Source organism: Psittacula echo (genome assembly GCF_963264785.1).
Source record: "Psittacula echo genome assembly, chromosome: 25".
Taxonomy (NCBI): domain Eukaryota; kingdom Metazoa; phylum Chordata; class Aves; order Psittaciformes; family Psittacidae; genus Psittacula; species Psittacula echo.
Window position 1 is genome coordinate 5,805,109 of NC_137760.1, and position 26,161 is coordinate 5,831,269.

A 26,161-nucleotide genomic window follows, 5' to 3' on the forward strand; every position below is an offset into this window, starting at 1 on the left:
CTCGACCGATCTCCATGGAGGAGCCCGGGTGGGGGAGCAGAGCTGACCCCCCCTCGCCCTGTGTCCCCCCCTCTTTCCGCAGCCCCCCGCATGAGCCGTCGGCAGCATGGCCCCCGCGGGCTCCCCTCTCTGTGTACCCCCTGCACGCTGTTCCGGTGGGACACAACCACCGCCCCGTCCCCAGCATCCCTGTGCTGTGCTGGCGCTGTGTCAATAAACTGTGCGGTCACACCGGCCGTGTCCCGCGCCTCTGTCCCTGCTCCAGCCCCGGGGGTGCTCCGGAGGGGAGGGACAGGGTGGGGAGGGGGGACCGGGTGGTGCTGGGACAGCAATGGGCACCTCCTGCTCTCACCAGCCGCAAGAGCACGGTTTTGACACGGCATCGCCCATCGCTGCAAACCCTGCTGGGTGAAAGGCCCCGGCGCCCATCACTGTCCCATCCGGGCTTCCCAACCCCTTCCCAGGCTGCGGGTGAGGAGCAGCCCCGTTCCCCCTCCGCAGACACCATCACATGAAGGACGAAGGAGGGGATGCGCGAGGGAGCGCGTGCTGCATCCCACCATCCATCTGCCGCCGGCGGCAGCAGCACGCACCACGGAGGGTGGCTTGGGATGGGGCTGGGGATGCGTTCCCAATGGGAAACCAAAGGTGTGGGGTGAGCACCTACCTGCAAAGCTGCCTGAAGGCAGCCTGGGGGAGCACCCAGCACCCATGGAGGGCCCCGCTCCGGTTGATGCTCCAGCTCATCACTGCGGATTGCAACGAACTGATTGCCTTTGGGGAGCCCTGACGCGTGGCTCTGCTGGGGGGGGGATGCTCTCCCCTCCCTGGTCCAGCCCTGGTTTGGATGCTGTTATCCCTGGAGCGGGGGAAGCAAAAAGCCCAGGGCTGCCCCCTCCAAGTACAAGGGTATTTATTTCATCGGTACAAGAGGGAGACAGCACCTTGTGTGTGTTGGGCTCTTCCCGGTTACTGGTTTGTACATTCAGAGCTGCGGCCGGCTCAGCCGGGGCAAGGAAGGGCAACGGGTCCCTCGTGTGCCCCGCGCAGTGCCAGGGGCACGGCTGCTGGCCCAGGGACCCCCCCTCTGCCCTTGTGCCCAGGGGTGCCCGAGCCCCGGGGCCCCGTGCGAGCGTGTCTTGAGTGCTGAGGTTGGCTGTGTGCGCCTCGGGCAGTCTGTGCGGGCTGCGCGCCCGCTGCCTTCCTCCTGCCTCCTCCGTCCTCCTCCTCCCTGCCCGCGGCGGGGGCCGGGCCCTCCCCGGGCCCTCATTTCCTCGTGTGCAGCGTGTCCTGGAACTTGGTGCTGGTGTAGCGAAGGTGGAAACCCTTCTTGTTGATGGTGTCATCCGAGTGGAAGCGGATCATCACCGAATCTCCGGCTGAGTACACCTCCTCCGGGGGCTGCCGGGATGAGGGACAGGGGTCCTCAGCACCATGAGCATCCCGGGGGCGCGCAACTGCCTGCACCCCATGTACAACCCCAGCGTCCCCCAGGGATGCTCTGGCTGGCCTGGCTCAGCTTACGGCAGTTTATGTCTTTCATAGAATCAGCCAAGTTGGGAAAGAGCTCTAAGTTCATCCAGTCCCCCCCTTACCCCAGCAGTGCCAAGGCCACCACTAACCCATGGCACTGGGGGCCTCAGCTCCAAGGTGTGGGAGCACTTCCAGGCGTGAATCGCTCCTAATACCCTCATCTTTCCCAATATCCACAGCTCCTCCAATCACTGCACTGAGCAGGGATCACCTTCGTCAGCTTGCCCAGAACCACATCCAGCCTGGCCTGGGGTGCCTCCATCCCCTCCTTTCGCCCTCCCCATCCCTCCCCATCGCCCCAGCCTCACCCCGGACCCGCAGAAGCGCCCGAGGCGAGGCGCCGTCCCGTCGTAGCCGTCAAAGAGCTCCATGTAGTCGTAGCCACAGTCAGCCTCCTCCTCGATCTCGAAGGTCTGGAAGATGAGCTCCACGCCGTAGCCCTCCTCGGCCATGATCACCCACTCGCAGTCCGAGCCCCCGGGGTAGTTGTTGTCCCCGAACTGCGCATGCGAATACAGGTCCTTGGTCTTCACCTCGGCGCGGACCTGGCCGCCGCACACTGCGGGACGAGACAGCAGCGAGGGGATGCTGGGGGGGTCCGCAGCCTCCTCCCGCCCCATAACCAGGCTCTGCAGCCCCGTGCCGGTACCTGTGGCATGGGTGGCCTCAAAGCCCTTCTTTTGCACAGAGTTATCAGAGACGAACTTGAGGAACATCCTGTTGCCCGAGGAGACGAGGGGCTCGGGCTCTTTGGCCCCACAGAAGCGGCCGAGCGCCGGGGCTTTGGCGTCTTTGCCATCGTAGATCTCCAAGTGGTCGTAGGCACATTCCTGCTGCGCCTCCACGTCCAGCTCCGAGAAGGTCTGTGGAGGTGGCAGAGCCACCAGCACTCGGTGGGGCTCAGTGGGGGGGACCCCCCATTGCTGCCCATCCCCTGGTACCCACAAAGCCCTACCAGCTTGACGCGGTGCCCCGGCGTGGTGCTGATGGCCCAGGTACACTCCTTCTTGCTGGGGTATTTGTCAGGCCAGTTGGGGCTGGTGATGGTCCCCGTGGTGGACGTCACCTTATGGTCGCAGCCGGCTGTAGGGACAAGGGGGGCTCAGGGGTGCAGGGGTTGGGGCTGGGGGGGTTTGGGGCTCGGACCCACCTTCCTTGCAGTCGTGCTGGTTGTCGTGCAGCACGAAGCCGCTGCGGCACTGGCACTCGTAGCTGCCGAAGGAGTTGAGGCACTCGTGCTGGCAGCCCCCGTTGTTCTTGGAGCACTCGTCCTTGTCTGCCGAGAGAGCAGAGCGGCCACGGCTGAGCTGGGCCGGGGGGGAGAGCATCCCGGGAGCAGCGTCCATCCCCGCATCCCGGAGCCCAGCCCTGCGCCGCTGCCGCCGGCGAGAGAGCAGCCAAGCAAGCGCCTGCACCAGCAACAAGCAGCTCCTCCATCCCTTGGCCAAGCTGGGAGCAGCCCCCGCGGGTGCTGGGATGGGTCCTCCTCTCCCTGGGCTCACAGCCCTGGGTACAACCATTACCTGCTTTACGGGATGGATGGGGAAGGCAGAAAAACACACAGTGACAACAAAGATGCACAAGAAAGACCAGGACGCGGGAGTCCCTCTTTACTCATCGATAGGGAAATGTCACAGACACGGTAAAAACCAAGGGCAAAACTCCAAACCAGGGTCGGGGGGGCCGCGACCAGCCCCACGGCGGTGCTTAAACCAGGCAGAACACGTAAAAACAAGGACAAAAGCATCCAAAATGAGGCCAAAGACCAGTTCTGTCAAGCGAAGGGGCCGCGGGGCGGCCCGGCCCCGGCGTGCTCCCGCACGGCATTCCTGAGAAAGATGGGAGAGGAGGAGGCGGCTCAGGACGGGCCCCGCGGCCGCTTCTGCGGGCGGAACTTGAGGCCGGGCGGGCGCGACTTCGGGGGCTGGAGCTGCTGCTTCTTCTCTGCAAAGAGAGGAGGAGGAGAAACGGGAGCGATGGGGGCGCGGGCGCGGGGCGCGGGCGGCATGCGGGGGGCAGCGGGGCAAGCGAGGCAGAGCAGGGCACCCGCACCAGCGGCGCACGGGGATGGTGAGGCCTTGGCTCCGGGAGGGGAGGGTGAAGCGGGCTCTGAGGGGGCAGCGGAGGGGTCGGGACCCGAGGCTGTCTGTGCTCACCTCCCAGCACCCGCCACCACCTGAGGTCCCTATCACCGGTGTCACGGGGCTGCCACCCCCTCGGAGCCCGCTTCGTGGCGGGATGCGCCGCAGCCCATCACCTCTCCTCGCTCCCTGTCCCCGCGGGGTTTGGGATGGGGGGAAGCCAGCAGCAGGCAGGCAGCCACCCCCCCAGCATCCCTCTGCCCGCTCGCAGCGGTGCCGGAGGGGAGCAGCATCCCCCCGGGAGCCAGCGCCCGCAGCCCAGCGGGGCAGCCCCAAGCCCCGCGGCCACCTCTCAAGCAGAGGCTGTAACCTGACGTCTTCCTAGGTCTGAGAGAGGAAGCGAGGCGGAAAGGCTCGTTTGGGAATGGGAAAGGGCTTCGGAATGGCCGGGAGCGGCTCCGAGCAGCTCCGGCCCGGCATCACCCGCCGCCGGCAGGACGGAGGGAGCCTGGGCGGGCGAGACAAGAGCGGAGAGTTGCCGGAGGAAGGGCGCCCGCCACCGGCTCTGTCTGCGCAGCGCTTTTATCCTGGCCCCGCCGCCACCGCTCCCGGGCGCTCACCGGCATCACAGCGGCATCCGGCGGCTCCTGGGCTGCTCCCACCGCCCTGCAGCCCCCGTCGGCACCCATCGCCCCGCTACGGACCCCCCCTGCGCCGCAGAGCCGGGGGGACGTACCTGGGAGCTGGCACCGAGGGGTCCTTACGTGGGAGCCGGCCGGGCCGGCCGCTGCCTCCGGCGAGGAGGAGGAGGAGGAGGAAGGGGCCGCGTCTTCACCGGGGCAAAGCGGGGCCCGAGGAGGGGCCCGGGGACTCTCCACGGCTAAAAAGGGGCCGCACGGGAGATGCTTTGCCCAGGGTCGGATGGGAGCGACCCCGGGGGGGGAGCGCAGGAGGGACCCTGCTGTGGCTGAGTCCTCCAGCGAGGTCCTGCTGCCGAGACCTGGGTGAGGACGGGGGGGGGTTGAGGTTTGGGGGTCCAGGACGGAGCAGCCCCATGGGGCGGCCGCACACCCGGGTGGGAGGCAGAGGAGGCGAAGGGGAAGGGGGGCACTCACCCGGCTGCCCCCGGTGCCGCCGCCGCCGAGGTCTGGCTTTGCCGAGGTGCCGCTCGCTGGGTTCCATCGCGAGGGGAAGCAGCAGGAGCTGCTCTGGCGCAGGAGCTGCGCTCGCACCACGGCAGCGCCAGGGGCCGGGCTGGCGTCCAGGCACCGCCGTCCATCGGGGGGGACCCTCTCTTCCACGAAGGTCCCGCGGCAGCCCCCGGCCCGGGGGCCAGCCCCGGGTGATGCTCGGCTGCAGCCGGTGCGTGTTTGGCTCCGTGTCCCCATCCCCACCCGCCCGAGGCATGAAGGTGCCATCAAATGGCTTTAAACTGACAGAGAGGGGAGACTGAGATGAGCTCTTAGGCAGAAGCTCTTCCCTGTGAGGGTGCTGAGGCGCTGGCCCAGGGTGCCCAGAGAAGCTGTGGCTGCCCCATCCCTGGCAGTGCTCAAGGCCTGGTTGGACACAGGGGCTTGGAGCAGCCTGCTCCAGCGGAAGGGGTCTCTACCATTGGAACTGGGTGAGCTTTAAGCTCCCTTCCAAACCCTTCCAGGATTCCATGATCTCCTGGCGGGGTGGCCCGGGAGAGGAGATCGGACCACAGGACAGAGAGGGATGAGCAGGTAATGGTTTCTGGGAGGAGGGACCGTTCCAGAGACCTGAGACACGGCCGGATGCTGACACCTCCGGCACCGGCCGCCCTGCCCGGGGAGCACGGGAAGCCCGTGGCCATGCAGCATAGCGGGATGCAGCAGCGCAGCAGAGCGGGGACATCCCCCCCTCCCCATGGCAACGCCACCCCGGGGGTGCAGTGCCCGGCCCATGGCACGGCTGAGGGGGGGTTGGGACCTCCTCCCCACACCAGCACCGGCCCCTCCAGAGCTGAGCACATCCCTGTGCACCCCGCAGCTATTTGGGGAGCCCCCCAGCACCTGCAATAGAGTCCAATTGCTCCCTAAAAGAGGGGATCCCCTCGAGGGGCAGCAGCGCCGGGCTGGGGGGGCTCGGACCCGGGGTCACCCGGCATCGGGCTGGGACCGGGGGCTGCACCCCCGGCAGGGGCAGGGGCAGGCGTTAGCGGTGGTTTGGGGGTGCGGGGGGGGCGCTCGGTGCGGGGACGCCCGGGCCGGGGCCGGGCAGCTCTACCTGAGAAGAAATGGGCTTTGAAGCCCTTCTTGGAGACGGTGTTGTCGGACTTGAACTCGATCCTCATGTTGTTGTACTGCGAGGTGATGACGTCCGGCTTCTCGGCGCCGCAGAACTTGCCGTGCAGCTTGGAGTCGGCGGTCAGCCCGCTGCGCACCTCCACGAAGTCATACTTGCAGACCTGGGGGTGCGAAGGTCAAAGCGGGGGGGACACGGGGCTGGTGGCACCCAGCATCGGGGGGTGCGCGCGGGGGGCGAGGGGCTGCTCCCCATTGACTCACGTCATTGCCCTCTGTCTCGAAGAAGTCGAACTGCAGGGAGATGCGGTACTGGGTGGGGGCCACCAGCTGCCAGATGCAGTTCTTGTTGGGGGGGTACTCCTTGGGCCAGCCCGGGCTGGTGATGGAGCCGTTGAGCTTGGTGAGGAAACCTCCGCAGGCGGCTGCAGGAGGAGGGAGCGGCGCCCATCACATCCCCGCGCCCCCGGGGTGCTGCGGGGGGCGGGGGGGGGCGCGGGGGGCACTCACCCTCGCAGCGGCGCTTGTCGGAGGCCAGCTCGTAGCCGGGGTCGCAGGCGCACTTGTAGCTGCCCAGGGTGTTGACGCAGCGCTGCTCGCAGCCGCCGTTGTTGGGGCGCGAGCACTCGTCCACCTCTGGGGCAGGCGGGGGGGGGGGATGAGCGGGCAGCGGGGCCGCTGCAGCCCCACAGAGCACCCCCGGAGCATCACCGACCTTTGAAGAAGTTGACGGCGAAACCGGCCTTGTTGATGGAGCCGTCGGAGACGAACTTCATCCAGAGCCTGTTGGAGGTGCTCTTGATGTCGTCGGGTTTGTCGTAGCCGCAGTAGCGCCCGATGAGGCTGCTGGACTCGCTGCTGCCGTCCCGGATCTCCAGGTAGTCGTAGGCACAGCTGTCGTGGCGCTCGATCTGCGGGGATCTCGGCCTCAGCATCCCCAGGTCCTGCCTCTCCTTTCCTCTTTCCTTATCCCCACACCCCCAGGCCCACGCATGCACCAGCCACGGGGAAACTGAGGCACGGAGGCAGCAACAGCGCTGCTGCGGCCCCATGGGGTGCGCTGGGACAGGGGGATGCTGCCGGGGAGATGTCCCATTCCCACCACAGGGAATGGGGGTCCAGCACAGCGTGGGAGGGGATGTGCTCACCCACCTCGAAGGACTGGAAGGTCAATCCCACATGGAAGCCCTCGGAGACGGTGATCTTCCAGACGCACACCTTGCTGGGCCGGTAGTCATCGGGGTAGTTGGGGGATTGGATGTGCCCATTGTCCTTCTTCACATCCCCACCGCAGATGGCTGGGGGGGGGGGAGACGCTCAGCCTGAGCCCCCCCTGCCCCACCACCAGCCCCATGTTCCCTCCCTGCCCATCCCTACCTTCATAGACAGCAAAGAAGCCTTTGCCCACCCAGTTGCTGCTGCTCCGAAACTCAACCCAGAGGCGGCTGTCGGTGGAGATGATGGGCTCGGGCAGCTTGTTCCCGCAGAACCTGCCTGGGGATGAAGGCGTGCTGGGCTCCCGACAGCCAGGCGCCCTCCTCTTCCTCACCTCTGTGTCCCCGTCCCTCCCCTGTGCCCCTGCAGCATCCTAAAGGGAAAGAGCCGCTTCTCCCGCCTCTGCCCCTGGGCTGTTTGTGGTGGTTTCAGTGTGGGGGCAGCTGGGTTCATGGGCCACAGGGCCGGGATGGAGATGTGCCACCAGCTGGCTCAGCCGGGCGGGGGGTGGGAGCCTCATTCACCCCAAGAACCCTTCCATGGCCGCCCCCCCCGGGCTCTGGCACATCAGGAGCAGGGATGGAGCCGAGCGGAGCCCCTGGCGCTGCCTGCGCCGGGGAGGGAGGGCAGGAGCAGGAGCCGGCCGGGCTGAGGGCTCCCGGTTGGTTACCTCGCAGCGTGGCCTTTCTCCAGAACCCGTCTCTCACCTCCACGTAGTCGTACCAGCACAGCCGGCTTCGGTACAGATCCAGGGTGGTGAAGTTCAGGATGATCTAAGGGCGAAGAACAGGGGAGGAGGAAGAGCAAGGTCCCCGCGGGGTTTGCGCCTGCCGGTCCCCGTTGCCGCCGCAGCAGCCAGGTACCGGCAGTGGTGGCTCAGGAGCACCCAGGGACAAGGGGAGAGGAGGAGGGAAGGAGGATGAGGAGGGGTGGGAGCCTTCGGTGCCGCGCCGGCGCCGGTACCTTCTCTCCAGGGGTGACAGAGATCCTCCAGACGCAGTGCATGTGGGCAGAGTACCCGTTGGGGAACTCGGGGGAGGAGAAGTTGCCTTGGCTGTCTTGGAGCGTCTCCCCGCAGGCTGCAAGGAGGGAACAGCGGAGTCAGAGCCCCGGGAACCCCCGGTTTGGGAGGGGCACCGTTCCCGAGCCTCCTGAGCGCCCAAGTCCCCATCTCCAAGGAGCGCTCTGCAGGGAACACCCCCAAGAAGCCCCAGACCTCACCGGGGTGAAGCTCCCCCCCCCAGCCGGGGCCAGGACCCATCCCCTGCCGCGCCGCCCCTGCTCCGGGCAGGGATCCACGGCCGCGGCTGGACCCGGCCCAGCGCTGCCATCTGGAAGCCACATGGTGCCGCGGGGCCACCCCAGCTCCTGCTCGGGGCGGGGGCACCGGGAGATGAGAGGTGAAGCGCTGGGAGCGCGGCTCGAGCCCGGGGCTCGCTGCCTCCTTCCCTCCCTGCTGCACGGTGCGAACAAAGGGCAGGGGCAGCCGGGCTGCAGAGCGGCTTTTGGGGGGAATAATCTCCTTTTGCGGGTTTCCTCCACCTCCTTTCCAAGCGAATCACTTCTGCTCGCTCCCATAGCCCCACAGCCCCTGCACACAGCACGGCCGCTGATGGGGCCCCTCACAGCCCTGTCCCTCCTCCAGGCTGCCAAGGAGTTGCTGGAATTAAGCAGGAGCCAAACTCCTGCAGATGTGGTTGGTCCAATCCCAGCCTCGTGCTGGGCCTCGCAGTCCCCGTGGCAATGCCACGCTCATGGGATGTGGCCCTCAGCACCATTCAAGGTGCCAGCACGTGTGCTGGTGGTGCTGAGCATCCTTCAGTCTGTACCAGCCCCAGGGAAGACCACGGTCCATGGTGGGACCATGTTGTCCCCATCCTGCTGGTAACAGCCCAGCCGTGCCTCATCCAAACCCCTCCTGCTACTGGGATGGGTGGGAGGATGCCCTTGGAGGATGGTCTCCAAGGGATGCTTTGGTCTCGGAGGATGCTCTCTGCAGAGGAGGCTCTCTGGGGGATGCTCTTTGTGGGGATGCTCTTTCCCCAGAGGAGAGGGCAGCTGAGGATGTCTTTGCTCACATGGGCAGAGCCCTGAGGCTCATCGAGGTCTTCTGCTCACAAACACCCCAGGGAGCACCATGGATGGAGGCACAACTGATGTGTGTGGTCCTTGCAGGGGCTCTAATGGCGAGGAGGACCCCAAAGAGCACTTTTCCACTGGCAACAGGGACCCCCACTGGGGCGATGCTTTCCCTTGCCAGGTCCCGGGGTGAAAGCAGCCGTTCCCAAAGGACGCAGAGCCCCGCGCCGCTCCTCCCGGCTCCTGCAGCCGGCGGCACTCACCCGGGCAGCGATAGAGCTTGCGGGCCTGCGCGATGTCCCCCTTGCTGAGCCGTGTGCGCTGGCCGATGGCCGGCCGGACCCCGTTCACGTCGTACTTGGGCAGGATGGTGTCGAGGAAGATGCCCCTGTGGGGAGAGCAGCAGAGGCTGAGCAGAGCCCGCAGAGCTCCAGGTCTGTGCCTGCGATCGCTGCTGGCGGGGAAGGATGCTAACAACAGCCTGATAATGAGAGCCTGCGGGACATGAGTCAGCGGGGACGGGGACGTGTCCCCAGCGCATCCCCTGCCTTAGGGAGGGATGCGGAGAGGGGCTCTTCATCAGGGATGGCAGCGACAGGACAAGTGGGAATGGCTCAAACTGAAACAGGGGAAGTTCAGGTTGGATATCAGGGAAGGGCCATGTAAGCCCTATATAAGGTGTTCCCCGGGCTGGGACACCTCGTGGGGATGAGCCACGTACCTGGAGAAGGTGTTCCTGGCGTAGTGCATGATGCTGTCGAAGTCGTACGTCTCGCCCAGAGACTCCACTTCCTCTGGTTCCATCTTCAGGAAGTTGTACTCCTGCCCTGCAGAGCCAGGAGGGATGGGGATGCCCTTAGGGGGACCCAGCACCGGCAGCACCCCAAAGCAGGGAGGAAGAGGAGCAGCAGGAGGAGGAGCAGGAGGAAGAGGGCTGCGGCCGGTGCCTACCTGGCTGGATGTTCTCCCGGATGATGGAGACGTGGTCGTCCCGGTCGGGCCGCGTGTGCTCGTGCCAGAACCCGATGACGTGGCCCAGCTCATGCACCACGATGCCGAACTTGTCGCAGTTCTTGCCGATGGAGATGGCCTGAGGCCCCCCCCCTCTGCGGCCCACGTAGGAACAGCACCTGGGGGGGAATTGGAGGCACTGGGTCAGCCCTTCCGGGACAGCTGATGAGGCGTGGGCATCCCCGTGCTTCATAGAACCCTGGAATGGTTTGGGTTGGAAGGGACCTTAAAGCTCCTCCAGTTCCAGCCCCTGCCTCGGGCAGGGACCCCTTCCACTGGAGCAGGGTGCTCCAAGCCCCTGTGTCCAACCTGGCCTTGAACACTGCCAGGGAAGGGGATGACGTGAGCCAGGGTTTGAGCATTAGCCCCTCTGGTCCTGGGGTGCTGCTCCCATAGGTGCACATCCTGCGTCACAAGTACTTGGCTGGTCTGTGCCTGTGCTGGGGCATGGATCATCCCCCGCTGTTGTCGTGCATTCCCCATTCCAGGGGAAGCCTCCTCCTAACCACCATCTGCTTGGCTGGGGCTGTGTCCTGACGCGTGAAGATGCTGAGCTCTTCCAAACCCCTGTTTCCTTTGGCATCAGCCCTGCTGCAAGCCCGGGCTGGTGCTGAGCCACCAACCTCAGCCCCTGGCCCACAGCAGCCTGGTGGCTCCGAGACCTCCCTGCTCCCAACCACCTGCAGGGACCAGACCCCAGGAATGGGTCCTCCAAGATGCAAAACTGAGCAGGTCTGGGCCAGATGTGGGGATGGGTTTAAACTGAAACGGGGGAAGTTCAGGTTGGATCTAAGGCAGAAGCTCTTCCCTGTGAGGGTGCTGAGGCGCTGGCCCAGGGTGCCCAGAGAAGCTGTGGCTGCCCCATCCCTGGCAGTGTTCAAGGCCAGGTTGGACACAGGGGCTTGGAGCAACCTGCTCTAGTGGAAGGGGTCCCTGCCCGTGGCAGGGGTTGGAGCTGGGGGAGCTTCGAGGTCCCTTCAACACAACCAAGTCTGGGGTCTGATGATTCCGGTGCCATCACCCAGGCATCCTGAGCGACCCAAGGCTCCGGGCGCGCTCCACCACGTACCCGCAGGGCCTGTAGGTGAAGACGATGTAGCTGTCCTCGTCGTTGCGCTCCAGGAAGGTGACGCACGTGTGCTTCTCCCAGTGCCGCATCGCCTGCCGGAATATGGCTCTCTGGCTGCCTGCGGGGCGGCGGGAGCCGTGAGCGCGGGGCGACCCCGGGCGGGACGGGGCGGGACGGGGCCCGCGGGGCCCGCACTCACCGCTGAAGTTGCCGCTGATCACGTACGGGATGACCCCGTCCGGCCACACTCGCTCCGGCCGGGAGGTGGCGGCGCGGCGGCGCCGAGCCCGCACCCGGCCCCGGTGCTGGCGGGCGCTGGTGGCGTTGGCGGCTGCGGGGAGCAGGGGGGGGTCAGCGCGGGCAGCCCCCGTCGTGGGGGGGGCGCGGGGGGGGCGGGGGTACCTGTGCTGTTGGTGCGGGTGATGGAGCGGCGCGCCAGGTCCACCACGCGCTCCACGTGGAAGAGCCGCAGGTCCTCCTCGTCCAGCGCGATGTCCCCCAGGAAGGCAGCTTGGGGGGGGGGGGAGATGGGGTTTGAGCCCCCCCACACTACGCTGGGGGACCCCAAACCCCACCAGGGCGGAGCTCCCTGCGCCCGGCCCCTCCCCAGCACTTGAAGAGGAAGGTAAAGCCCTTCCTCCTCCTCCTCCTCCAGGCAGGGGCCGGGCTCCCCCGCTCCCGGCCCGCCACCGTGTCTGCTCTGCAGCGGCTGGAGCCAGCCCCACGCTCACATCTGGTTCTCATAAGCCCCGGTCCGTCACTTTTTCGGGTTTCTGTTATTATTCGTGTTGCAAAACTGCACTTTTTGTTTCTCCCCTACAAAACGCTGGGCTCGGGACCCCCCTTCTTGCCCCTCGTCCCTGAGTGAGCTCCGACAGCCCCGGGATGCTCCAACCGTCTCCAAGTCATCTGCTCCACCGAAGCGGAGCCATATGGCTCAGGAAGCTCCTGCTGTGCCCAGTGCCTGCAGGAGAGGAGCTGGCCGAGGGGTGTCCATCTGTCTGTCTGTCCACCGGGGCCAGCGCCATTCCCATGGGGCTGGGGGTGCGGGGATGCTGCAGCATTGCAGGGCTGGAGGATGCAGCCCTGCTCCTCCTCTTCCTCCTCCTTTTCCTCCTGCTCTCGCCATGAGTCAACGCTCCAGGCCGCGGCTCCCGGCTCCGGCACGTGGCCAGTGCGGAGCCCTCCGGGACCCGGTTCTGGCTGAGGCCAGCGCCGGCACAGGGGCTCCGGACGCGGCCACAGTGGGGTGGAGACGGGTTCCTCACCCAGCCTGCGGGCGCCGGGGGTGCCCGCGTGGTCCCGGGCACCCCGATCCCTCACCGGGATTTGGGGATAGGCAGGGAAACGGTGGAGGGGGGGGACTGGGGGGGCTGGAGCGGCTCAGGGGCTGCGGGAGAGCGGTGCCAAGTTGGCGCTCGGAGCAATTAACAAGTGGATCCCAAAAGAGCCACTAATTACGACAGCAAGAGGGACAATTGGGATAACCAAGACGGGTCCAAGACAACCGGCACGAGGCGAGAAGAGCAGTGAGAGGTCAGCCCAGCTTGACCAGACGCCGTGTCTTTGCATGGCACCAAGCCCGAGCTGTGCTCTGGTGGTGGCGTGAAGCACTTTGGGGTGAAAAAGCCATGGTTTGGGGTGAGAAAGCCATCTTCTGGAATTAAAAAGGCAGCTTTAGGGTTGGAAAGAAGTGTTTTGGGGAGAAAAGGCCACATTTTTGAGTGAAAAAAGCCAACTTTTGGGGTGAAAAAGCCACTTTTGGGGCTGCAAACACCAGGCATTGGGTCTGTCCCCGGACCGGCGCATCCCAGCAGAGGCAGCTCCGGGGTGGGGAGCAGACCTGCCGCAGAGCCAAGGGAAGAGCAAACAAGCCGGGGCCGGCAGCTCCCCTGGCACAAGGCGCCGCTGGCACGGCCGGGCTGCAATTTGTGGGCAGAGCAGAGGCAGGAGCCGGCCCCGGCCTCCCCGCACCCTCCCCGGGCCGGGAGAGACGTGTCCGAACGGGCAGCAAGGGGGAGGCCGGGGCCGCGGAGCAGGACGAGCGTCCCGTGCCAAGAGCTGCATGGAAAGACAAGGGAAAGTTAAGCTCGCTACAGCGCGGCAGAGCCAAGTGATATAGAAACCATATGTGAGGGATTTGGGATACGTGAGAGGGCCGGGCAGGCAGAGCGGGGACGTGGGGCTGCTTTCCCAAGCGGTGCAAAGCAGCTCAGCCCCCCCCAAGTGCCCTCATCGCAGAGGGAAAGGTGGTTTGGTGCTGCCGGAGGGGGCATTGGAGCAGTGAGGGGTGTCCCTGGAAGGACACGTTGGGAATAAGCCCAAACTGTTGGATTGGGAAACTTCCACGTTGGTTTGGGCTCTGGTTGTGTCTTCCTGCTTGCTCCCAGTGCACCCGGTGACACGTGGAGTGGTTTAGGGGGGCCTCTGCTCACCAAAGGGGGGAGGATGCGGTGCCAGAGGGGAGGATGCGGTGCCGGGGGGCAAGATGCGGCGCCAACAGAGGATGCGGTGCCAGCAGTGCACCAGCTTCAAGTGCAGGCACTACAATGGCTCTACCCTTATCTCCATCAGCCAGAAAAGAATGGGGATGAGAGCATCCGGGTTCTGTCCATACACATCCCTCCCAGCCCCCAGCACACAAGCAGCTGCTCAGGACCTGCTGACACGGCTCCCACCGAGCTCCTCCTCACCCCGAAGCCAGGAGATAACTCAGCTCTCGCTGTGGTTTGTGCTCTGTGCTGTCTGTTGGTTCTTGGAACACTGACGTAACCCCCGGGGCTGAGGCTTCAAACAAACAAGGGCTTCCATCCAACTCCTGCAGCACCCCTGTCCCCATCTCCCTGCATCTCCTGCCTGCACATGGCACCTGTCTCTTCAGCATCCCCTTGTCCCCATTGCCACAGCACAGCAGGGATGCAGGAGCCGCTCAGCATCCTTGGTACCCCTGGGTGAGACAAGCAGTGGAGGGGGGTACCCATGGGCCTGACCTCTCTGGCATCACCGGGAGTTTGGGATGAGCCTGACCTCGGGCTCCACCAAGGTTGGGAACCATGTTGCAAGGAAACAAAATAGAGTAATCCGTGGGAAGGGGCCAGGGCGCGAACGCAATGTTCTGGTGAGCAGGGAAAGCAAACAGAGCCTCGGGAAGCCTTGGCAGGGGAGGGCGGCAGATAAACAGGACAGGATCATGTTCCAGGTCAGTCTGGGGCAAACGAGCCTCCATGTGCAGTGCGGATGGGGATGACCCTCATCCCTCTATTGCATCCCTTCTGCTTGGGAGCAAAGGCTCGGCCCAACCTTCCCTCTGGAGGGGAATGATCCTCAGCCCTCACATCCCCTCTGCCTGGGAGCAAAGCCTTCCAGCCTTCCCTCGCTGGTTGAGCAGCTCCATCCCAGCCGCTGCGAATCCCCATGGGATGCAGAGCCATGGGCCATGAGCATCCCTCCCGGGCGCAGCAGGGAGCAGAGAGGAGGGTACAAGCAGGGAAGGGATGGCGGTGGGGTGGCAGGAGCAGTTCCACAGGCGCAGCCTGGTCTCGGCTGTGTCGTAAAGCCCCGGCGTGGCCGGAGCAGCATCCCAGTGGCTGGGCAGAGCCGTTAACTATGTGAGGAATGCTCCTGGCGCCGCCCCACACGCCAGCCCAGCTGCGAGCACCGGGGCCACGGCAGGAGGAATGGGATGGGGGTCCCCCCCCCGGCCTCGGGGGCTGCCCTGCACGGACAGCCCTGGGGTGGGTGCAAAGGAGGAGGGATGCGGAGCATCCCACGGGGTGTCGGGGCTGTGGGGTGCCAGCTCTACCCATGCACCCCACAAGCCGGCAGCAGCCTCACAGAGAGCCCCCCGGACAGGGCAGAGGTGAGCCGGACCCTCTCCTGTCCCCCACGGTGACGCAGCCCCTCTCCCGGTGCCCCTCGCCGGCAGCAGGGAGCAGCCAGCCTTGTAAACGCCGGAGTGAGGAATATTTGCTTTCCCAAAGCACCTTCCGAGCAGCACAGAGGCACAAAGCAGGAATTCAAAGCTCAGGAGCCAGGCTGGGAGCCAGGCCAGGTCACAGCCCCCCTGTCACCAGTGGGGAAACTGAGGCACGGGGGGACGGTGCAGGCCAGCACCAAGGGGAACCCACTGAAGAGAGGGTCCCTCTCCCCCTGTGCTGGCACAGGGTGCCCAGAGAAGCTGTGGCTGCCCCATCCCTGGCAGTGTTCAAGGCCAGGTTGGACACAGGGGCTTGGAGCACCCTGCTCCAGTGGAAGGTGTCCCTGCCCGTGGCGGGGGTTGGAGCTGGAGGAGCTTTAAGGTCCCTTCCAAACCATTCCAGGATTCCATGAAATGAGCCTCTAACAAACCCAGCCCGTGGCAGCAAGCAGCTGATGCCAGGCCGGGGGCAGGCCGGGAGGATTCATCCCTCCAGGGGAGGATTTTCCTTCTGCTCCTCTTCGGTGGAGGGGAAAACCTCCCCCAGGGCTCGGCTGGAGGATGCCAAGGCTGAGGCATGGCAGAGCCGTGGGCAGGAGCAGGGGGGGAATGGGCTGGCCCGGCCTCCCCTCTCCAGAGCCGGGTCACCAGAACAGAGCTCGGGGCCAGCGGCACTGAAAGGGAGAGCTGCTGGGAAGGAAAATATTTGCCAATGGCTCTGCCAAGGGGCGGGGGGGGGGGGGGTGTTGTTGTGTTCTCTGCAAGGACAGAGCCAGAGCGGACACTGAGGGATGGGGAAGAGCCCCAGCGCCTGGCACAGTAACAGGGGGGGCCACCAGAACCTGTCCTCAGTGCTTGGTACCAGTGCCTGAGGGCTCCCAGGCCTCTGCCTCTGCCCCAGTGCTCTGGCTGCAAACACATCCCCCCTCCCCGTGCTTCCATAGCTCAGTCCTGTCCCCACCAGCGCTCCCCAGGCCCTGTTAACTCCTTCCAAAGCTTCCTGGCCTCCTGCAGCTCATGGACACGTGGACGAAGGGGTTTGGCCATGCAAACACCTCCCGGGTAGATGAGGCAGCCGTGACCGGCAGCCCTTGGACAAGCGGGACGCCCTGGGACGCTTCCCTCTCCCCACCACAATGCCGGAGACCTCCAGGAAGCCTCAGCAAAGCCACAGGGACCAGGAGGCCACGTTCTCATCCCTGCCTGTTGCACAGCCGAGGTGCAATATCGAGGGAAAGCCGCCCATGAGCCACCCTCCTGCCTCTCCCTGTATCCCTCCCGGATGCTTTGTTCTCCCAGGGCCGGCCGCGGCTCCCCGAGGCCGCCTCATCCCGCCGGCCATGTGTTTCCCAGCCCCATCCCGACGGCGGATAAAGCCTCAGGAAGCGGCGTCTCCCCCCTCGCCGGCGTGAATCAGCAGCCGCAGAGGTTCCCAGGAGCTGGGAAGGGAGGGAAAAGCGGGAGGGAAAGCGACCCCCCCCCAGCCCCGGCCTCGCCATCGCCCCCCGGAGTGCGCCCAGCGCCGAACGGGTGATTACACAAAGATAAAGCAGATCCCGGGATCCGGCGCGGATTCCCAGGTCTCTGCCCCATCCCGGAGCGCGGCGCCCGCCCCGGCGGATTTTTCACCCCGCGTGAATAAGTGACATAAAACGGCTGGAAAATATTCCTGGGCAGCCTGACAAGAGTGACTGCAACCGGTAGCCTCCGCTTGCCTCCGCCTGGAAAGTGTAACCTAGGTGAAATCCAGGCGGACACAGCCAGGGCGCTCCAAGCACGGCCGGGAAGCTCATATAACCGGGACTGGGGGCTCCAGCCCCAGCCACGGCTGTGATGGCTTTGCCATCGGGGATGCTGAGCCCCCCATGGGTAGCGTGGCAAAGCAGGTTCCCCCTGAGCCCTTCCGTGGGTGACAGCACGGCCATGGCAGAAGCGTGCGAGCCCCCCCCCTTTAATCAGACACCCCCAAACGTGGCTGTGGAGTGAGGTGGGATTCATTCCTCTCTGCCTCAGCAACCCCCCTGGATCCCTTGGGATGGGCCAAGAGCAAACCCTGGGGATGGATGTGTGTGACCAGTGCTGGCTCAGGCTCTGCAAACACAATGAGCCCCCCACAAGCTGCTCCCCCAGCACACTGGGAATGGTGGGAGCGATGCCGCCTGCTTTTCCCAACGGGAGACACGACCAGGATCCAACCTGGCATCTGCTGTGCTCTGCTGGGCACCGAGACCTGGATATCCTGCTGACCGGGTGAAGGGAAACCAGGGCCACGGCTGATTCCTCCCTCCCCGCCCGCCCGGGGTTGCTCCAAGGGCCGGATCTCCCAGCGGTCCCATTTGGCATCCTTGGAAGAGAGGCGGTGGCACGGGTGCTGCGGTGGGAATGGCGTCGGCTGCGGGCAGCCGTCCTGCCTGGCCTCAGGATACCTCTGGCATGAGCTGTGCCGAGGAGCCCGAATTCCTTTCCTGGTGCTTCCCTCCCTATATCCCGGTGCTTCCCTTCTCCGTATCCATGGTGGTGGCGGGGCCTCGGTGCTCGGCGGTTCCCAAATCCCAGGGGTGGGAGTTGCTGCCCCAAACCCAATCCACCCCCAGCATGGGTCAGGGGCTGCCCTGGGGGTGTCCGCCTGCTCCTGCTGGATCTCACCATCCCACCCTTTGGAGCCAAGCAGGGATAATCCCAGGCTCCTGCAGTGCGTGGCAAGGCCTGGCCCCCCCGCACCCCCGGGAACGGCTGCTGTAATTAAATTACTCACATCAGGACCGAGCAAAGGCGGGGGGGGGGGGGGGGGGAGCTGGGAGAAGCCTCGGCGGCCCCGGGGGGTGATGAGGGGGTTTTGAGGTGCTCGGGAGCGGGGTGAAGGGGGGGCCCCATCGGCTGGGGTCGGCAGCGCCGTGTCCCGGCGGCGCCGAGGGAGGCAGCGCAGCGGCGCTGCGGGGCTGTGCCCGGGCGGTTTTGCAAGCTCTGCTGTTCCAGCCCGGCAGGGCAGGAAGGGAAAGGATTTTGGGCCAGAAAAAGCCCTCGTGGAGACAAAGTTCTGCCGAGAGGCGCCTTCCCCAGCGCAGACAAAGCCATTGCAGAGAAACGTGATCCTGCAGCCGGACCCGAGCCCCCGCTCTGTGCTCGCCGCGTCCCCCCCCGTGCCTCAGTTTCCCCCCTTCAAAGAGCCCCTGCATCCTCTTTATCTTGCTTTGGGACACAGGGATAACCCCTGCGGCGCCCGGCCTGCTCCCAGCCCTGCTCGCCTCTAAAGGGAGCAGCTCAGCACCCCCCAGGCCCAGCACAGAGGGACCCTGGGCTGTGGTAAAGCCTCCCCTGGGCTGATCCTGGCCCTGGAGGGAAGAGGTTTCCCTGGGCTGCGGGAGAAGGAGAAAGGGGAAAGGGTACGGAGCATGGGAGGGGGTGGGATGGGGTGCAATGGGGTACGCTGAGTGAGATGGGGTGCAGTGGGGTGGAACGGGTCCAGCCGTGGGGTGCAGTGGAGTGGGATGGGGTGGGATGTGATGGGGTGCAATGGGTCCAGCCCTGGGGTGCGACGGGGTGGGATGTGGGATATGGGGTGCAACAGGGTGGGATGGGGCGCAATGGGGTGCGGTGGGTCCAGCCCTGGGGTGGGATGTGGGGTGGGATGGGGGGCATGAGGGCTCCCCACTACCTTTGACAGCTGGCGGCGCAGCCAGCGCTGGGGAGGGGGAGCAAGCGAGGCTCCGGGCCAGCCCCCCCCGCCGCTGCTCCCCCTAAGTACAACCGGATGCACCCGAACCCCCCCCAAACGGGCAGCGGGAGCCCCCGACTGCGGGGCCAGCCCCGGGCGCGGGAGCGGACTCGGCCGTGCGGAGCCCCGGGGTGCGGGACGCTCACAACTCGCACCAGCACCAGCACCCCCCCACGCTCCCCTTTGTCTGCCCCGGCCGCCCCCGCCGCGCATCCCCCTGGCCCTACCGGCTTTGCAGGGGTCCTTGTAGTCCAGGGGCTCCGCGTCCTCCTCCTCCTCCTCCTCCAGCACGTAGGAATAGTCCGGGAAGTGCATGGCCCGGGCCAGGAGCAGGCACAGGAGCAGCCCGCAGCTCCGCAGCCCGGCCATGGCTCCGCGGGAGCGGGCGGGCAGCGCCGGCGCCGGCGGCTTTTGGGGCTTTTTGGGGCTTTTCCTTTTTTCCCCTCCCTCCCCCTCCGCTCCTTTTTTATTTTTTTCCCTCCCGCTCCCTCTTTCCTTTTTTTTTTTTTTTTTTCCTCGTTTTTTCCTGTAGGGAAATGGGATCCGCTGGGGGCGGGGTCAGGCGCCGGGCTCGGCCCCTGCAGCCCCGGGCGCAGGGCTGGGAGCGGGGCCAGCGCCGGGGGGGGTCGGCGGGGCCGAGCTGCTGCCGCGGACACGGCCCGGAGCTCCCGGACCCCGTCCTCAACCCCCTTGTCCCGATTGGGTCCCCCCCATCCGGGCCCGCAGCCCCTAGTCCCGGTTCTGCCCCCCCCCGCTACCGTCCTATTTCCCCCAGGACCGATTCCACCCCCTCCAGTCTCTTCCCGTGTCCCCCAGCACTGATCCTGGCCCCCCCATCTCCTTCCATGTCCCTTCCCTAGGTCCTGTCCCCCTGCTCCTCGATCCCCTCCTGTATCCCCTATCACGATCCTGCCCCCCCATCTCATCCCCTATTCCCTTCTCCAGAACCTGCCCCCCCATGTCCCATCCTATGTCCCCCAGTCCTTCATCCTGCAACCCCAGGGCCAGCCCCCCATGGCCCCAGCCCTGTGCCCCACAACCTCCAGTCCTTCACCCCTTCCCACACCCCTATATCCCAATCTTGCCCCCACATTCCCATTCTACATCCCCATTCCTGCATTCCCCACATTCTCCAGACCTGCACCCACACATCTCCTGGTCCTGAACCCCCCATCCCACATGCTCCCAAGCCTTGCAGGAGAAGGAGGAGGATGCAGCATCCCCAACCCACACACCCTTCCCAAAGAGGGGTGAGCTCCAGGCCCTGGAACAGGCACTCAGAAGGTCCCTGCACCCCAAAAACCTCCAGTGAAGCATCACAAGGGCCTGGATCCCCCATCCCAGGGATCCCACGACAGTGTGGGGCCGGTGCTCCATCTGCCCTCCCTCCAGGACCCTAAAGGCAGCCCTATGTGGGTCACAGCCCCCCCCCGGAGCGGGCAGAGGGGGTCTGGATGCCGGAGCCCGAGAGGAGCATCCCGCAGCCCCGGCCGAGGGCTGTGGGTGACATCTGCCGTCGGAGCTCTGCCACTTCACCGCGGCCCGTCCCGTCAGCTCCCCATGGACCCCCCCAGCTCTGCAGGGGGCACCATGGGGTGGGTGGGAGCCGTGGCGCGGCGGTGAGGGGCACAGGGGCAGGATGGGGCCATGGTGCTGCCATTGGGGTCCTCCGACAGCTCCGGGGGGGTCTGTGCTCCCCATGATGAGCGTGTGCCCCGGGCGGGAAACGGGATCCGCCGGATAAAGCTCTGAGTCCAGCCGTGCCTTGCAGGGTCCATCCAGCACATCCCAGCCTGGGAAGTGCACAGGGGGGATGAGCCCCTCCAGCTCCTGGCTCATTATTCCAGGCAGCTCTTCCCACTCCTTGCACCGCTCTCCCGGCGTGACTGACCCTCAGTCTGGAAGTGAGGAAGCACTCAGCTTTGCTGCACACAGTTGGTGCCTGGGGACACGCTGGATGCTCACAGGGTCCCTTCCCACTGACCCCCCCAATCTGCTTTTGCTTCCTGGGACCTCCCGCACCCAGAACCCCACCAGGCACAGGAAAGTCTCCTTCATGCCTCATCTCGGGCTGTGATTTTCCTCCCTAGCAGCGAATCACCTCGGGATGGGCTTTGTTCCCTGCCTACAGCCAGTAAAGCTTCCCCCTTCGAGGAGACAAATAACCCCTGGAATCCGGCCTTGCTCCGCTTCCCGGCCCACACTGCACGGGGCAGGCTGGCAATGGGGATGGGAATGTGGGGAGCAACCACCTCAGTCATCCCCAGTGTCTCCCAAGGAAACACACAGATCCCCCATGGAAAATGCTTTCTGTTCCCATCCATCAGATTTGCTTATGCTGGGAAGGACGCTTGAGGGTGAGTCCCCGGGGGATATAAATCCGTTAGGAAAGGATTGGGATGCAGAGAAGCCAGGACAGAAAACTGCCACTGGACATCACCTACACAGGGTGAGCTCCGCAGAGGTGTCATGGACATGGTGATCCCCCCTCGCCTCCATCCTCATCCTGCTCTGTGCGGAGCGCCCTCGGCTGTCCTGGAACGTGGCTCACTGGATGCTGGTTTCCACCCTGGAATCGCCCCTTTCTCATGGGTGGATCTGGGGATCCTAGGGGAGGGTTTCCCCGCTTCCTGCATCACCCCAAGGTTCCCACCACTCCCTGGGCCCCGCTCCCTTTGCCAACGTGGTTCTCCAAGCACCACGATCTCCCTTAACCATGGATGTTTGGTGCCCAAAGAGGCAATGGGCGGCCGTGGGGTGCTGCAGCCTGTGCCCCACAGCAGGAAGCTGCCTGCTCCAGCAGGAGCAGCCCCACAGATCCCAGGCTCCTGGCTTCAAGGCAGCTCCTGCTGACGTGTTGGACAGATGATGTTTTCTGGAGCCCTGGGATAAACAAGCCTCCGGATGCACACCCCACGCATGAGCCAGCTCCAGCTCCGGCTCCGCTGCATCCCTCATGCGTGGATCCCGCCAGCAGCCGCAGCAAGGCAGAGGGAAGAGCCGCAGGTTCGGGTCCTGTCGTGGTCCTTGGTCCCTCACTTTGCTCATTCCCAAAGGGCATCCCCCAAAGCCTTTGGAAAAGCTGCATCTCTGTTGTGTGCTGCCCAAAGGCCCATGGAGCATTCCCCATGCTCTGCCCCACAGGACCATGCACCCTCCACATGCTGGAGGCCCTGGATGTCACCCACTACCTGTCATCCTACCCGGACCCCATCCTGCAGGACCACCCTGGACCACCCCTCCTGCAGCGTGCTCCCCGCAGTGCCAGGACCAGTGAGACACCCCAGGGTCCTCTGTGCAGCTCCAGGACCATCCCGTGTGCAGCCCCCTTGTCCCCTGTGACATGAGCTGGGGCTGGGGCTGAGTCCTCCATCTCCCAGCACATACTGGGGGGTTTGCTCTCATTCCCCCTCCCTCCGCTGCTCCGGATGGCTGCTGGTGCCCGGGGCTGGGAGCTCAGCCCAGGAGCCCTCCACATCCAGTGTGTGATCACTGGAGCTGTGGGAGGTGGTGGTTTGGGGGCCCCAGGAGGCCTGGACGGATGCCCTGGATGGATGCCCTGGATGCACGTCCCACATCCCGGCCAGCCGCAGCTGCGCTCTCCCTGCGGGAGCCGCTTCCCATCTGCCAGGAGCGGGGCCGCAGCCGGACACCGGTGTCTGCTCCAGCACGGCCGCGGTGACAGCGAGAGATCGCTGCGGGGCTGCGCCACGCTCCTGCCCTGCGCTGGTGAGCGGGCCCGGGACAGCATCATAATGATCCTGATAGCGCCGGCATCCCCGTCCTGATAGTGCCTGATCCTGATGGCACCGGCATCCCGGTCCTGATAGTGCCTGATCTTAATGCACGGCATCCCGGTCCTGGTAGTGCCTGATCTTAATGCACGGCATCCCCGTCCTGATAGTGCCTGATCCTGATGGCACCGGCATCCCGGTCCTGATAGTGCCTGATCTTAATGCACGGCATCCCGGTCCTGGTAGTGCCTGATCTTAATGCACGGCATCCCCGTCCTGATAGTGCCTGACCCTGACGGCACCGCCACCCCCGCCCTGACAATCCCGGTCCTTCGGCAGTGCCCGCTCCCATGGCTGCTCCCCAGGCGAGCGGCTGCTGCCAGGAACAGCTCCAAGACCCCATTTTCCCCCTTTCCTTTATTCCATTCCGCAGGGCGGGAGAGCACCGAGCCCAGCTTGGCCCCGTGCTCGGGGGGTGCCCCCTGAGCCCCCCAGGCTGTGGCTGCGGCAGGAACTCCCCGAGCCCCGCTCAGAGCCCCTCAAGCGCTGTGAGGGGCGGGAGCTGCGGGGCAGGGGAAGGACAGGACCGGAGCATTTGCTCTGTGAATGCCACGGGGGTTTTTAAGCTCATTTTGCACTTTGGGCTTGGCGAAGCTGAGATTTAAGTGACAAAACAGAGGTCCCCAAGCAGGCACCCCCCCCCCAGCCCCCGGCGAAGCTCAGCCCCTGCACCCCTCAAACCCAACCCTGCTCAGCCCCTGCACCTCCAAATCCATCCCATGACCCCCAAAACCTCCTGCTCAGCCCCCAACATCAGGGTGTGGTGAGGGGTGCAGCTGCGGGGGTGCTGGGGATGATGGGGATGGATGGAGGGAGGGAGGGAGGGAGGGAGGGATGGAGGGAGGGAGGGATGGAGGGAAGAATGGTAGATGGATGGAAGGATGGTAGATGGAGGGATGGATGGACGGAGGGATGGATGGATGGGTGGGTGGATTGATGGATGGGTGGATTGATGGATGGATGGTCTCCTGCTGACGTTGGGACCCTTTGCACCCACCCAGCAAGGTTAAGCCCAGTAGATGGGGACGATGCTGCAGAGGATGCTGGTGGTGGTGCCCAGGATGGAGCGGTCGGCCAGGGGCATGGCAAGTCTCTTCTCATCCTGGAGAGGGCAGAGAAGGAAGGATGAGGCAGCAGCAGCACGGTGCTGCACGGGGGGTGTTGCACAACGCACCATGCCCAGGGCATTGCATGTGCCCCCCTTGTCCCGGCAGGGCCACCAGCACTCACCTGCCGGCGTTGGAAGGTCTCAGCCATGGTGTCCAGCCCTGGGATGTTGTCCTTGTCCATGTGGGTGATGTAGCAGGCACCATGCAGCTGGGATCTGTAGCTCACCAGCAGCTATTTGCAGGTAGATCCACATCAACACAGTCTCATCTCACCTTCCCCATCCTCCCCAATGCTCCCCACTTACATTCCTGTAGTCATAGATGACCGTGGCCAGGTTTCCATCCCCACCATCCACATAGAACGTGGCTGCATCCTCCTCCCAGGCTGGTTCTCTCCACAGCCCCATCCTTAGGACCTGTGGGGCACGGTGGGAAGCTCACACCCTGCTGCAGCCCCCCATGGGGGTTCCGGGGGCCCCTTACTTACAGCATCAGCGTGGCGCTGGTCTGCGCGCAGCCACATCAGCAAGGCTCCGGCGATGATGACCACCACCAGCACCACCACCAGCACCACCAGGAGGAGGCACTTGAGGCGGTGGCAGCTCAGGAGCTTGCGGGGCAGGTAGCAGAGCAGGCGAGGGACGAAGCACAGAGAGCGCTTGAGGCAGCCGGCGCAGCTGGGGCAGCCGGGGCAGCGGCAGCACCGGGGCATGCAGCACCGCGCGCACTTGGTGCAGCACACGGCGCAGGGCCAGCAGCAGCAGCCCGGCTTGCAGCACCCGTTGGAGCAGCAGCCGGTGCCACAGCAGCCCTTCTCCGGGTCCTGTGGGCATGGGAGAGAAAGGGGGAGAAGTGGATGAAGGAGAAGGATACAGGAGCTGGGGGTGCAGGCGGGATGCCCCTGAGTCTTGAGGAGGCAGCATCCCGTGGGCTCTTCACCACACTGGTGCCTTGCGGGGATAAAGTGGGCAGAGCCCTGTGCTGAGCATCTCTGCTGGGCACAGGGGCAGCCCCAGCATGATGCTGCCACCCCAGTGTGGGTCACAGGGACTCACCATGGGCTCTTCAACCACCACCTGCTTCATGCTGCTCTCCATGGCTGCTCCCTCCTTCTCCTCCTCCTTCCCCCAGTCCCGCAGTGGCCACTCCACAGGGCTTTATACCAGGGTGATGGGGTGGGGAGTGGAGTGGCCCCTGTGAAGGAGGTCGTGGTCCCGGTGCGCAATCGGGCTGTGCCATGCAAACCTCTTCAGTGCTGTTTGCTGACCTCCTTCCCCCAGGCTGCGCGCCCCTGGGAACCCACAGCTCAAGAGCTCCTAAGGGCACTTGTCCCCATCACTGGGAGCTCTCTGCTGCCCAGGAGCGAGGGCTTGGTCCGAAGCAAACCCTCCTGAGCGGGTTCAAGCTGCTCTCCAGGGAGGAGCATCCGGCTGCAGCAAGACCTGGACCGGTGCCTGTGGCCCTTTGCCCTTAGCTCGGGCACATGGAGCTGCTCGGGGTGGGCAAAGTGCAATGGGACATCAGAGCTGCCCCATAACCAGCAAGGCCGGGTGGGAGCGGGGTCACCTCACTCTGGGGACATGTCCCTGGGCCACGCTCTTGAGGATGCTCACAGGGGCTCACATGGGTGGTGCTGGGGCTTTGGGGCTGATGTGCCCAGGGTGAGGGGTCCCGGCTCTGCTGTGTGCCCCGGCCGGGGTGGTGCAATCGGCAGGGCAGGGTGACCTTGGTATTGCTCAAGCCTCTCCTGCAGCGGGGCTGGGACCTCTCCAGACAGGTCTGGGCCTGTTGGGACCCCAAGCACAGGCTGCAGGGTGAGGGGTGCACCCCATGTCCTGCCCCGGGGTGCTGGGGAGCAGGGAGCCCCTCGAGTGGCTCCTGCTGTTTGCTCCCCTGTGCTCTGTGCATCACCTCCTGTGGCTGTGCTCACCCTGCTCCTCCCGGCTCTCTGCCAGGGCAATGCGGGCTCAGGGCTGCTGGCCCCATGTCAGTGCATGGCAACGGGCAGGTCCCCTCCCGCTGTGACCCGTGGCAATGGGGACAAGGCTGAGTTAGTGCCTGTTCCAAGGTTAAACCACACTGCCCAGCACCACCGCGCTCCTGGGGGGCTGCATCAGGTCCTGGGGGTCTCTTTTCTCCCTTCCATCCCATTGTTCCCCATTCTCCGGAGCAGCACCTGGAGATGGAGGAGCTGGAGCTGCCATGGACAGGGATGGAGGGAGCTGGAGCAGAGGACTGAGGTGTCTGTGGGTGCCCTGCTCAGCCCTGGCGCCCAGACCCCGGCTCTGCCTGTGCCCATGGGCTGGAGCTGTGGAGGTTTCTTCTGCCACCTCATCCTCTTCCCAAGCAAGCTGGGAGGGCCCCGGGGGGAATTC

General features: G+C 65.3%; 2 protein-coding genes across 3 annotated transcripts; both read right to left on the minus strand.

Annotated features, from left to right (window-relative positions):
- Window positions 1–1,242: 1,242 nt before the first annotated feature.
- BMP1 (bone morphogenetic protein 1) lies at window positions 1,243–19,354 on the minus strand. 2 transcript variants are annotated; one of them, XM_080634567.1, is made up of 20 exons: window positions 19,111–19,354; window positions 11,655–11,762; window positions 11,452–11,583; window positions 11,253–11,370; window positions 10,124–10,302; window positions 9,894–9,999; window positions 9,436–9,560; window positions 8,057–8,172; window positions 7,764–7,866; window positions 7,256–7,372; window positions 7,031–7,176; window positions 6,594–6,789; window positions 6,389–6,514; window positions 6,143–6,303; window positions 5,862–6,042; window positions 2,684–2,809; window positions 2,489–2,616; window positions 2,183–2,396; window positions 1,842–2,092; window positions 1,243–1,401 (listed from the first exon to the last, which is right to left on the minus strand). In XM_080634567.1, the coding sequence occupies exons 1-20, from the start codon at window positions 19,250–19,252 to the stop codon at window positions 1,267–1,269; spliced, it is 2,910 nt and encodes a 969-aa protein (XP_080490693.1). In that variant the 5' UTR covers window positions 19,253–19,354; the 3' UTR covers window positions 1,243–1,266. The 2 variants fall into 2 exon arrangements, with proteins under 2 accessions (XP_080490693.1, XP_080490694.1); XM_080634568.1 differs by lacking the exons at window positions 11,452–11,583; window positions 19,111–19,354 and having other exon boundaries at window positions 11,253–11,344; window positions 11,655–11,749.
- A 4,329-nt stretch (window positions 19,355–23,683) lies between these two features.
- LOC308230094 (surfactant protein C-like) lies at window positions 23,684–24,883 on the minus strand (the record flags this gene model as incomplete). Its single annotated transcript, XM_080634570.1, has 5 exons — window positions 23,684–23,779; window positions 23,908–24,018; window positions 24,092–24,202; window positions 24,274–24,609; window positions 24,842–24,883. The coding sequence occupies 5 exons, from the start codon at window positions 24,881–24,883 to the stop codon at window positions 23,684–23,686; spliced, it is 696 nt and encodes a 231-aa protein (XP_080490696.1).
- Window positions 24,884–26,161: the final 1,278 nt, after the last annotated feature.